This window comes from Lucilia cuprina, chromosome 4 (assembly GCF_022045245.1).
Source record: "Lucilia cuprina isolate Lc7/37 chromosome 4, ASM2204524v1, whole genome shotgun sequence".
Lineage (NCBI taxonomy): Eukaryota > Metazoa > Arthropoda > Insecta > Diptera > Calliphoridae > Lucilia > Lucilia cuprina.
The window spans coordinates 7305001-7319542 of NC_060952.1; the positions used below are offsets into that span (position 1 = coordinate 7305001).

At 23.8% G+C, this 14542-nt stretch overlaps 1 protein-coding gene across 3 annotated transcripts in view; it reads left to right on the forward strand.

Annotated features, from left to right (window-relative positions):
• Positions 1-14542, forward strand: part of LOC111675680 (ABC transporter G family member 23) — a 68514-nt gene that overhangs the window by 28488 nt on the left and 25484 nt on the right. Inside the window, exon 1 of one of the 3 annotated variants that reach the window (XM_046950872.1) lies at positions 11180-11356. The exons of the other annotated variants lie outside the window; for them this stretch is intronic. Within the exon in view, the coding sequence (XP_046806828.1) occupies positions 11346-11356 (11 nt within the window). The 5' untranslated portion in view covers positions 11180-11345. Of the gene's footprint in view, positions 1-11179; positions 11357-14542 lie in introns of those variants that run through there. 3 annotated transcript variants of the gene reach the window in all.

Genomic DNA, 14542 nt, shown 5'->3' on the forward strand with positions numbered 1-14542 from the left:
CTAGTCTATAGTCTAGTCTATAGTCTAGTCTATAGTCTAGTCAATAGTCTAGTCTATAGTCTAGTCAATAGTCTAGTCTATAGTCTAGTCAATAGTCTAGTCTATAGTATAGTCTAGTCTATGAAGTCTAGTCTATTATATAGTATCGACTATATCCTAATCCTTAGGTAGGTATATGGACAAGTCTATAATCTTGCCTTTAGTCTAGTCTATAGTCTGATCAATATTTTAGTCTAGTTGGTAGTTTAATCCATATTCAAGTTTGTGACCTTGTGCATCGTGTTGCCTATAGTCGTGCATATAGTCTAGTTCGTTGTCTATTCTATTCTATAATTCAGCCTATATATAGTCTTGTCTATGGTCTTAAGACTATTGATTTTCATTGACACCAGGTTATTTAATATTAAAAATCTCATTAGCAAAGAAAACCACAAAAAGGAAATTATTTCCTGATATTGAATTATTGCTCTTTTATTTATTTAACCTAATTTACGAAAAATATTTTATAACCATCATTATAAAAGTTAATACTCTCACTACCTTGAAGCCCTATAAACAAAACGTAACCTCCCCCTTTTATATGTCCACAACTTAAATAATTTTTTGTTTTTTTTGTTTTTTTTATGAAAACTTAAAAAAATCAATATATCAGCAAATTCTTCCATAAAACAACTTTTGCTTTAGTTTTCAGTTTTTTACATGATTTTTTTTATTTTAAAATTTATTGTTGTTTTTTTTTTTTTTTGTGCGGTGTTTTTTTCTGTTGGTTTTAGCCCAATAAACTTGTGTTGGCTCTCGTGTTTGTTCCCATTGCCTACCTCAACAACAATTATTATTTTTTGTTTAACACAATGGTGAATGTGTGTTTCTGTGTCCATAATGAATGGATACCAATCATGTGAAATGTTTGTAGACCGATAGACAGACAGTTAGTTAGCCACACCAATAGTATCTACGTACTAGAGTAATATTTCTTGAAATTTGTTGTTTTAGTTTTGGTTTTTCCGATGACATAATTCCCCAAATTGCACAAAAAGCGAATTTGTTCGTTGTTGTTGCTACAGCCATTTTCATTATGTATAAGCTGAGCTGAAATTGAGAGAAAAAATAAATCCCGTAGCAAATATTTAAAATAAAATAAATTTTACATAAACAACAAATTGAGCGATTTTTTTTCTCGAATGAGTGGATATAAGCGGGATTTTTATTTTAAGATAAATATTTACTTTTTGCCACATTCATGTACAGAAATTATATGTGACACTACAAACCCCATTACTACTTCTCAATGTGGATTGTCATTGCATTGTTGTTAAATGAGATTTGTCGTCAAACTGGTGATCAAGCAGAAAAAGTCATTCAACAACACTATTTCCAACAATTTTAATGTTTCAATTAAAAATAATTTTTTCAATAAAAAAATTTCTTAGTTCGATACTGAGAGAAATTTTCTACGCGAAAAATATCGAAGAATGAAAAGTGTTTCAAAATTTAACTCAGGCTCAAATCAAAATGGTGCTAATTTCATAAAAATTTCCTTGGCAATGGTGTAAATAATTTACTTATTTCTTCTTTTAAATATTTATATTTATAAACACACTCCTAAAAGTTATCGCATAAGATATTTATGAAATCCATGTATTTTTTTGTTCAATGATTCTCTTCAATGAATTGAGTCACTCAACTCATAAGATTACAAATTTCAACTTCAATAAAAAATACAACAACAAAAAAAAAAGATTTTTATGTAAACCGGCGTTCAAAAACCTGTTGCATGCTGCATAAACAAACTTACAGACAATCTGAGCAGATAAGTCGGTCTAAATGGATTTGTTTAGTGTTTTCAACATTTTGGTCAAAATCGTAACTGGTCTTACCACCTTTTTTCTTGCTGCTCACTGAAGACTGAAGAGGCTTTCGATTTCAAAGCTTTTGAGGCAGGCAGCTGTAATGCTTTTTTTATTTTGTTGCATTTTATAATAAACAATAAACAGCTGAGGTTGCAGTTATAAGCAACATTGCCTCAAGATTACAACATATTGAGAGTAGATTGAGACTGTACGTGTGTGTGTACGACTGTTTAAAAAAAAATAATAGTATTTTATATTTATTATCTTAATATTCGTAATAAGAACTATTATTTTGATTTGTTTTAATTTTTGCTGACTTAACATGAAAATTATAGCTGATTTGTTTTATGTTTTTTAATTTTTGTTATTTTCTTGTTGTTAATTTTAGTAGTTAGAAAACTGTTTAGTAATGTTGTTTTTATCGTTGAGGGGATTTTCTTTTCTCGTTTTTGTTTTCATTTCAATTTGAGACTTACTAATTGATGTTTATTTGTATTATACAATAGAAAAATATTAATAATTTTAATTTTTATATATTTGCAAAGAAATATTGTTATTATTTATCTATTTGTTTGGTGAACAATATTTCTGTTTAGTTAGTGATTTAATTGAAAAATTTTTTTTTAAATATTTATTTGATGTGATTGATATTTTTATATGATGCAATACAAAGATTATCTCTAGACGAAAATAATGTTTTATCGAATGAGAATTTTGCATGAAAGTTCGAATTACAATCAATATTTTTACAAAATAAACCTATAGACTGGATCTTAGAATAGACGTTAGAAGAGACAATAGACTAGACTATACTGCGGACTAGACTACAGACCTTAATAAAGACTTGATTATGTACTAGACTATAGACTACATTATATACATGATTAAAAATTAGTTAAAAATCTAGTTTTTAGGCAGGACTATAGATACTATAGATTCTAGACAAAAGACTAGACTATAGATTAGATTATTAGCTAAACTATAGGCTAGGCTAAAGACAATAATAGAATAACGTACAGACTAAACTACATATAGAATAAACTACAGACTATAAACTACAGAAGTTCCTGTATAACTTAAATTCAGTCTACAGACTAAACTAAGACTAGACAATAGAGTGGACAATAACTAGACTACAGACTAGACCACAGACTAACTATGGACTAGACTATAGACTACGCTATAGACAACACTATGGACTAGACTATAGACTAAACTATACACTAGACTATGGACTAGAGTATAGACTAGACTATGAACTAGACTATAGAAAAGACTATAGACTAGACTATAGACTAGACAATAGACTAGACTATAGACTAGACTATAGACTAGACTATAGACTAGACTATAGACTAGACTATAGACTAGACTATAGACTAGACTATAGACTAGACTATAGACTAGACTATAGACTAGACTATAGACTAGACTATAGACTAGACTATAGACTAGACTATAGACTAGACTATAGACTATAGACTAGACTATAGACTAGACTATAGTCTAGACTATAGACTAGATTATAGACGAAACTATGGAATAATTTACAATTAACCACAATTTCCAAATGATTTTTTTTGTAATTTAACAAAAATTCTGGGAAATAAATCACATGTTTTAAAATTTTGTTTTAATTCATGCATGATTGCTTGAACCAAATAACAAATAAATATTACTATTTTTCCGTTGCATTGTTTAGTTAAGCATTATGCCATAAATTCTTCATTTTTATTGGACAATTAGTGTTTTTGTTTATAAAGAAAAACCGAATTAATAACGTAAATTTTGAAAACCTCATTTGTAGTTTAAATTTTTCGCATACAGTTGATTACCATAATATTTGCTAGTCATACGAGGTGTACTGCTAAAATAGTATTAGTAATGTTTTTAAGCAATTTCTTGTTAAATTTTTCTAGTTAAATACATAGACTATTTTTTTCTGTTTTTCATTTAATGTTTATGTATTTTTTTGTTACAAGTTGCCTTGTAAATTTGCGTTTCTTTTTGGTTGATTTCTTATTTTTAGTTAAAGTAATATTGGTCAGAGTGGTAGGACACTGTTTCCTATTAAGTTTAAGGAAAATTAAAATTAAACTTATAAATTTCTGAGTAAATTTTTTTTCTTGGATTATAACTTTTTTTATTATTTAAATGGTGGATAGAAGTTACTTTTAAGTAGTTTAAATTTTTGGAATATTTTGCTTTATTTGCTATTTGGAAACAGTGTGTTGGTTAAATTGCAAACTCTACTCTACACACATGAATTGTTTAAATAAAATATTTTCTTTTTTTATTTTAATTTGTCTAAAATATTAAAGCTCTTGCAAGAGCTTTTTTTCTTTTATTGTTATTATCATTGTTGTAATATATAATAAGTAGTCTACGGTTTTTTTTGCAATTGTTTATTTATTTGTTGCTAAAAAATAATTTATAATAAATTTATTGTGAAATATTTTACACTTAATCTACCGGTTTACTCTAATGTTGAAAAATTAAATCAAAATATAAATGTATGAAAAAAATTACAAAAAAATAATTGTTTGAAAAAATGTGGATGTTAATTGTTGAAAAAAAGAGTGAAAAAATAAAGAAAAAATTATGAATATTAACACGTTTGTAGTTATATTGAAAGGTAGGTCAATTTATTATAAAATGGGGTCGAGTTGAGGTACATAGTTTTGCAAATAAAATCAGCTGCAAAGAAGAAAAAAAATGACACACAAAAATTATAACAATATGATAAACATCTATTAAATAATAATTTTTGTCTGTTTGAAATAGCCTGCAGCTTTAAATAGATAATCAAATAAAAAAAGTAAAGTTTTGATTTTAAAAATATTTCAAATATTTGAAAAAGAGACATAGAGTTAAAGATAAAAGATACTTGTTGCTATGATTCATCGCGTGGTGGTATGTTAACAATTTTTGTTTTGTTTTCTTAATTAATGATTATTAATCATGTTATTTATCGATTAGGTGTATGTTATTAATTAATAGACCGACTCAAAGTCTAAAGGTTTTTCCTATACTTTGTTTTCAATAGGCACTTTTTTATTGAACAAGAACAAAAACAAATTACAAAGAGCGATTAAAACAGATTTTGGAAAAAGCTACAATTTAGGAAAAGTTTACTTGCCCTAGAAAGAATTTAAAGTCGAACCTAAAATGTCTATAGAATAACTGTAGTAGTCCCCAAGCAATTAAAAATCATTGCTATAATATTCATGAATGATCACCGATCTGTTTGATCAAACATGAAATATTCGCGAGTTTTTTTGAGCTTGAAAGAATATTAATAAAAGTGATCAGCAATCAAAATAAAAAACTTCTACTCGCTCATTAAGAATGCAAAGGATTGCTCTCGATCAAGAATAATCATTTATCTGTTTGTTAAAAGGAAATGTTTGTCTGAATAATTCTCGAGTATTTCTGAGCTTCAAAGAATATTTATAATAAAATATTATTTAAAAATATTCATTTATTGAGAATAGTGCTTATTTCATAGTTCCTGCTTTTTTCAAGAATAACAACTTATCTGTTTGATGAAAAAAATGTTTGTCTGCATTATTCACTCATTATTTCTGAGCTTAAAAGAATATTGATAGAAGTATTTTAAAATCAATTAAAAAGCTTCTATTCGTTCATTGAGAATGTAAAGGATGAAGTTGATTTTTTAGTTTCCGTACTACTTATTAATGATCACTGAATCAGTATCAGGAACTAAACTACAACTAAAAAAATGCCTGAATTATTCGCGAATATTTCTGAGCTTGAAAGAATAATTTAATAATAAAATTTTTTTCAAACTTAATTAGAAAGCTTTTATTAGTTCATTAAGAATGTAAATGATAACGTTGAAATGTTAACTTAATCACTGTCAGGAACTAATCTAAAACAAGAATTTTTGTCTTAATAATTCGCGAATATTTCTGAGCCTAAAAGAATATTAATAAAAGAGTTTCATAATCAATTAAAAAGCTTTCTATTCGTTAATTAAGTATGTAAATAATAATGCAGATTTCTTTGTTTTCGCTCTTCTCATGAATGATCACTGAATCAGTTTTAGAAACTGATCTGAAACTGAATTATTCGCGAGCTTAACAAAAATATCAGTTAAGTGAAAATATATATCTGCTATGATCTTGTGCACTTCGATGCTAAGTAGTTCATTGATAATTTTAATAGATTAGTCTACTACTATTCTGTTCTTTAGACCTTAAGTAATAGCCTAGTCAATAGACTAGTTAGATCTAGTACTACTACACCGTAGACCAAATTGCACTATATGATAATTTGTAGAGAGATCTCATCTTTTATCTCTTTATAAATATGTGTGTTTAGAGAGCATGCCAGCTCATAAGAGAGCTCTTAACCGATAATAAAAAAATTTAAATTTCAAAATATTCTTGTTGCTGAAAACTTTTCATTATTATCCTATGTATGACCAAAATGGAATACAACTTTTGTGTTTAGTATCGGGCGCAAACGTCTTATCATTTACAGAAGAAAAGAATGAGTTTTAAAAAAATTAAAGAACTTTTTCATTCCAGTCCCTTCCATAACAATGGATTTCAAGTCAAAAGACATTAAAAAAATACTTCTCACATAAACTGATTTTTAAAATAAACATTTTATTAAAAATTTGGTATAATAAAAAAACAATTAAAAATTTTCCCACAACCTTATTTTAAAGTAATAAGTACTTTAATTATAATTTAAAATTAAATATTTTATTATTACACTTTTTTTTTAAATTCCTCTGAATTTTTTTTTTATAAATTCTAAAATTTGTGTTAATTTTAAAAGTAGTCTATAAAAAATTCCTAATAATTCAATATTTACCTGCTACATTTTGTATTATTACTTGATTTAAATAATGAATTTTAAGTTATTTTATTTATATCCCGAGAAAATTTTTGGATATAATTTGTTGTATAATTAGAAGTAAATTTTTATATAATTCCAATTCGATATTTTCGTATACTCTATATAATTTTAGTCACTCCAGTAATTTCAGTAGAACAGCGGAAAAAAAATCGATATCATTTTTTTCGAGAATATTTCAAGATCTTTGTAATATTTACAATTCAGACTTGTTGATGAAACTAGATAATAATAGAAAATCACAAAATTCTCTAAGTCTTAAAAGTGGTCTTTTTAACAATGAAAAATTAGTTGGTCCCCCTAAGCCAAACTATCAAACAGTTTAATTCATATGATTAATAAATTAATAAAAAATCGTCTAAATTATTGACATTAATTGTTCTGATTAATTAGTTATTTGGGAAAGAATATATATTTTTTTTATTTTTTTTACAAATTTGGTAATTGATATCATCATTTTGGTTATAGGAACAAAACTTGCTTTATACAATTATTTTTATAATTGAAACTTATTTTGAGTTTTTTCTGTGTGGCCTCTTAGGAACTCTTTAGAAGTATTGCTTTAGAAACAACACATTTAGGTCTAGTTTTTAATTAATTTAAATTTGCGTTTTATTTACATTCATCTTATATTTTGCAATTTTTATTTTAATTAAATTTAATTTAATTTAATTTAATTTTATTTTTTTCGCGAATATTCTTGGAATTTATTTAATTAAATGCTAATCTATATGAACAATGTATAAGCAGACAATGACTATTAAATTTTTCTGTTCTGATTTCTTAGGAACTTTTTAGAATTATTGCTTTAAAACCAAGTGCTTCATCAACACATTTAGGTCTAGATTTTAAATAATTTATATAGTTTTTTAATTGCATTCATATTTTATTTTGTAATTTTGTTCGCGAATATTCCGGGAATTTTATTTTTTTTATTAAATATTTTAAAGGGTGTTAAAAATCGCAGCAGCTGAGTTTATGACAGTTTTGTTACAAATATATTAATGTTATTTACATTTTAAACATTTCATTTCATTTTTTAAACATTTGTCATTTCTATTATTATTATTAATAATAAAAAAAACCCAATTTACAAGTTTCGTAAATTTTTGTTTAATTGTTCTGAAATTTTAAAAACAATTAAATTTTATAACAATAAAATTCTGAAAATTTGTTATTATAAATTTCAGATAAATTGTCATAAAATTTGCCATAACTGTAAATAAACTTTTTTAATTTTTATCATAAACCCATTAATAATAGAAAACTCAAGAATTTTTTCACAAATCTTCAGTTAAAAACTAATCTTAAATTGTGAACTTTTTTCTAAGAAAATATTTTAATGTTTTTTCTCTTTAACCCTCAAACAGTCACGTTTAAGACATTTTTTTAATATAAAAAAATTTTATATTTTTTTCTTAATTATTAATGCGTAAATATTCTTAAACATCTTTTTTAATTCAAAATATTCAATTTAATCTAGTAATCATCTTGAAAAAGGTTAAAATCATATTTCAAGCCTAACTTCACGATCATAAAATTTACATTACGATTACGCTTAAAACAATTATATTTTTTAATTATTAAGCATTTTGAATAACTATGCACTATGGGGTCATGATTTTATTATAAAATGCATAACATTTTTAAATTAACGGATTACTAGGTTGGTTAGTTAAAAACAAAATGCTTTTCTTAGGAAATAAACTAAATTAAAATATAAAATAATAATAATAAAAAAACCAACAATTTATTTACCTAAATGACCTTGGCATAAAGACAGGCATTAACATGTTTATATAGTTGAATGAAAACATACATATGTATGTATGTATGTATGTATGTATGTATGTATGTATGTATGTATGTATGTATGTATGTATGTATGTATGTATGTATGTATGTATGTATGTATGTATGTATGTATGTATGTATGTATGTATATATGAATCGTAAGTACGACGAGATAACGTGGTCTTGGTGAGATATATTATAAACAAATATTACGACAATATTTCTACATCAACTTGCGAGTGTAAATAAAAAATATATAATTTTTTTATAAAAAATCATGTCGATTAACATGATGTATAGACATCATCAGTTCATCATATAAATATAATGATAATAATGATGTTGTACTTGTAGTTAATGTAAAAAATAAACAAATCTAAATAAATAAATAATAGTAATGATTTAATTTTGAAATTTCAGAGAAATTTTTTAAAAAGTTTAACTTAATCATTTTTAAAACTAGTTAAGGAATTTAGCACTTTTTTAATTTTAATTAAAATAAAATTATTTTTGTATGAATACTTTAGTCAATTGTATAAAATAATTATAATTAGGTTTTAAAGTGCTAGAATAAGTTCTAGACTTACATGATTATTATTGTTAAATTAAAAATAATTAAGCTAAAATACTTGATTTTATTATAATGACTATTAAAAAGATTTGTATTATCTTTAAGTATGTATGTATGAAGTATTTTAAATATATTTGTTAAAAAACTGCTTAGTAGTAGTATTAATTTAATTCGAAATAATTAAGTAACTTTTTGTGAGCATTTTTTGGGTACTATTTTATGCAAAAAGTTTTAAAGTACTTCGTTCAAATGTACACAAATATGTTTACTCAAGTTTTAAAACAAACAAGACTAGTTATTGAGCTTATTTATTACTCTTTGCCAATGTTTGTTTAAATCAGTAAGAGAGAGAGAGAGCTCTTTCATTAGCTTCATTGTACCTAACCAACGCAAAATCAAATACATCCAGTTAAAGGTCTTATTTTTTCGAGTTTTCCTATCACAAACAAGTCCAGTTATTGACTTATTTATTACTCTTTGCCAATGTCTGTTTTATTTAAATCAGTCAGAGAGAGAGAGCTCTCTCATGAGTAACAAAAATTTAAGTGTTAATTAAAAATTCTATGTTATTAAGTTATTTTTATAAGTTCATTCATTAATTTTTTACAAAAAGTACTTTTTTCGGAAACTTCCAATTTATAGCATCCCTGTTCATTTTTCGCAAAATGAACTGATGAATTTCTCAATGTCAACGACTGTCTTAACTGCTGAGTTGTTTTTAACTAAATAGTTTTTAGTTTTTTTATTTATATATACATATGTATATATTTTTATTTGTACTTAAATTAAAGTTGGGTTTTATTTAATTTTTTGTTATTTTGTTTACAATTTTTTTTAATGTTTTTTTTTTTTAAATTTTGTTGTTTTTTGTTTTGCTTGTGCTGACTTAAGTAGTTTGTATGTAATTTTTTAAGTTATTATTTCTCTTTATTTTAAAAGTAGTTTTTTGGTTTTTACTATTCTTAAAAGTCATATGGAAGTTGAAGTAAAACATTGACCGTAACAAGGTTTTTGGAGAAAAAAAAACAGATGGTAAAATAATCTAAATGCCAAAAGACCAAATGTTGGGTTTTTAAGTTTAATTATATTTTCCAAACTTTAAGAAAAGTCATTGTAATTTGTGTATTGTTCTAGTTTTGCTTTAAGTTGGATGAATTGATAGATAGATAGTTAGATAGATAGATAGATAGATAGATAGATAGATAGATAGATAGATAGATAGATATATAGATAGATAGATAGATAGATAGATAGATAGATAGATAGATAGATAGATAGATAGATAGATAGATAGATAGATAGATAGATAGATAGATAGATAGATAGATAGATAGATAATTTAGTTCAGTTAGTTAGTTAGTTGACAGTTCAACTGAAGAAGTGATGATTTTAACACATGCTTCTCATAGTAGAGATGTACTTTTTATTTAATTCTAAATTCACTACTTTTGAAGTCATTCTCAGGAAGTAATTTTTATGCTCTTTTTTGTAAGAACAAAAAAATATATTCAGCAGCGAAAAAAATAGAATTATTTTCGGTTTTTCGGAAGTCATGAAACATCACTTCTACAGAAGGTAAAAAGTTCACTAATTGTTACTTTTGAAGTTGTGATAAATGTTATTCTTTTGGAAATACTTCGCTTTATTTTTGCTGAGTTTACGAGTTATAAATAATGCGTATCTCTTTCTGCAAATCTTTCGCAACGAAATAATTTTAAACTGTATTTGGAACAATACGTGCAACAGAATATTAACAGAAATTTCCTCTTTTAAATTTATAAATGTCTTTATTTCAGTCCTGAGCTGCTTTAAGAATGTGAAATAAGTTTGTTGTTGTTGTTTTTTAACCCGCCAAAACTAAAGTAATTATTTTTGATATTACTTTTTTTGTGGTGGTTAATTTGATAATAAATATTTTTCTTTTAACTTTATTTAATTTGTAATTTTTTTCTTTTTTTCTCTTACAGCTCTTGTTTCTTTTTAACAGTTTCAGTGCGCAGTTGTTATCTGTCAAAAAAAAAAAAAAAAAATAAATAAATAAAATACAAATTATTTTAAATTCAAATTATTCTAACAATTTTTGTTTGAGATTTTATCAATTATAATTTTATAGTGTTGTTTGTTTGTTAATTTTTCTTAAATTTTTTTCTCTGTTTTTATTAGAAAGTCCAGCTAGCTAAAGAAATAATATTGAAAATAATAAAAAAATTACACTTAAATAAAAAACACAAAATTTACACATCATGCTTATAACGTAAGTACTTGAAAGAAAAAATAGTTGTTATTGTATTTGTTTTTAAGTTTTTTTTTTTTTTAATAAATATGTCTGCTGTTATTAATATTTAATATTTATTTTTTTATTGTTTTACTAAAAAAACAATCGAACATGAAATTATTTTAAATTGTTCCTCTTGAATAATTCGTATAATTATAGAAATATAGATTTATTATTATTTGTTTTTTTTTTGAAATATTCAATTAAGGGTTAGAGTACTTTTAGACTTAATACTAAATAGTTTAAAATGTTAGACTAAAATACAGTGTAATAGAATAGTGTATAGAATGAAAAGAACTTCATAATGGGTAAAAGTTAAGAAAATTTCATAAGAAATAAAATTACTTTAAAATGACCTAAAATTCAAAAATTTTATTGCAAAAAGGATCTTTCAAGAAAAATACAATTGAAATTATGTTAAACTCATGATAAAAAAATGAATCATTTCCCAGAGTTTCTTGTTATTCATAACGTAAGTAATTTCAAAACAAAAGACTTAAGAAACATGCTTTTTTTAGTTTTTTTTTTTGTAACCAAACTTGTTAAAATGACACACATAAAAACTTTAAATGTTTTTGCTTTTGTTTTTAAAATTAATTTTTTTTGTTATTTATTTATAAATTTTGCAAATTTGTTTTTGTTTTGCATTAATTTTGGTATTGATTTAAATTTAATCTACATAATTCTGACCTAGAAACTAGTTGCCAACAGCTAAAGTTTCATGTTTAATATTAAATAATTAAACTTAAACTTTGTTCTTCATCTTTCCATTTTAATAATTCAACAATTATTAAAATTTTTTTATTTTAATTATAGCTTAAAGTGTTTTAATAACAAAATTCTCATTTATATTAAAATCTTATGAAATTAATAATTTTTTTGCCATTTAAATTAACTACAAAATTCCTTAAAATTATTTCCGTAAAATAAATATTTAAATACGAATAAAAGTACTTATTAAAAAAATCGTTTAAATAGAATAACACTAAATATTTAAATATTTATAACTTATATTAAAAGTAAAACTAATTTATATGTATGCAAATATTAACTATTCTAAAATTTATTCAATTCAAACGTCTTATAAGTTAAAAAGGTTAACTATACAATTTGTCTTAAAGAAAAATATTAAATATTATTAAACAATATAATTTAAAAAAAATTCCAAAATTAAACAACAATTTAAGAATGTTTTAAACATTTTGTCAGTTAACCAGTTTTGTAACTAAAACTTTTGTTTTGTATTTCAATTTTGCTTCTCAAACTAACTGCTAATTGTTTAAGATTTAGATTTTGTGATATTTTCAATAAATTGCTTCTTAAATAAGTAATTACATATTTGTTTTACAAATGCAAAGTTCAACAAACAAGTTATTTAAAATCTATAGATAATTACATATACAATTTTATAGAAATATATATTCCCAGCAAAAACTTGGTAATGATTTAAAATTGTAAGCACTTACCTTTGTTCAAAGATTTATTTAAATACTTTTTTTTAAAAATGTATGGAATTTTTTGTGTTGTAATAAGTAATGTCTGCGAATTTACATTAAATGTAGATTTTATATAAATGTCGTTGCACCTTAATATAATTTATTAATATTTTAAATTAAATATATTGACTTTAAAATCAAAGTTAATTTGTTTAATTAAAATAAATAAATCGTGAAAACAAGTGTTCAATAAATTCTTATGTATAAATTAAATTATATTTCAATACTATTTAAATTATATTAAAATCAAGTAAATTCCTTTTTAATTGTTCTAGTTAAAATTAATTAAACGTGAGAAATTATTTTTTATAATAGGAAACTATAAATTAAAAATAAAAATTAACTTGTCCACTTTTTCATGCATTACCAAATTGATTACAAAACTATGAAGAACAACTACAAACAGAGAAAAAACATGTTATTGAAAATTGTGATTGTAGACTAAACATATTATGGTTATTGCAACAGTATTGTTTTTCCTGATTATATTATCATAATTTCGGGAAAAAATATATATCTCAATCAAAATAAATCTTTAATAATTTTCGGCAGTAACTTAAATATTATTTAAATAACCATTGTTAGTTTTCGAAAACAATATATTGTTACAGTGAACATGGTATAGTTGGAGTAACCATGTCGAACTATGTTTTTTCTCTGCATGTATAAAAGCACCAAAATTTCCTTTTTTCAAATTCCCCTTTTAGTCAGTGTGTATCAAAAGTACCATTTGAAAAATGAAAAGAAAGATTATTTTTATACATTCTCATATTGTAATGTTTCTAGATTTAAAAAGTACATTCTGAACAAAGTACCAAAAATCTTCCTTTTTATAAATTCTCTTTTAATCAGAACTGTGTATGTTTAAATTTATGTTTCTAATATTCAATATTTTTGGAAATTCAAAAAAGGTTTATTGAAAAAGGAAAAAGTACCAAAAAGTCATTTTTTTAGATTATCATTTACTCAGAAGTCTTTTTTGTTGGTCTAGATTCAATGTAATAAAAAAATTTTAAATTACTATATATTCAACAAAAAAGTACCAAAATCTCTTCAAAGATTCTCCTTCAATCAAAGAATGTTTATGCTAAACATTCTTGTTTCTCCATGAAATTCTCTAAGAGAACTTTCTTTAATTTTTTTAAAGTTCTAAAAAACAAAACTTTCTTTTAATCAGTAATGTAAATGTTTAAATTCATGTTTCTATATTTAATATTATTGAAAATTCCAAAAAAGTACTATTTAAAAAACTTGAAAGGTACCAAAAAAATTTTTTTCATAATCACTCAGAGGTCTGTCTATTTTAGAAAATTTTTAATAGTATAAAAAAATTTAAAATTCTTAAATATTATAAAAAATATTCAAAAAGTATCATTTGAACAATAAAAAGTACCAAAAACACTATATAGCAGCTTCTTCTTTAATTAACACCGTGATTGAAAAAGTACCAAAAAAACTCCATTCGCTTAAGGCAAAAGAAAGAAATAAAACTCTGTTTCTCTCTGAGAGTCTCTTAGACAATTTTTGGTCAAACTCTTTCCAATTAAAAATACTAAGATACAAGTATATGATTGTCACAAAGATGTTTATGGGTGTGTATTTGAGAATAATATATTATAGTAAAATCATTAAACTGATTGTAATCAAACAAACATATATTTGTTTGTTG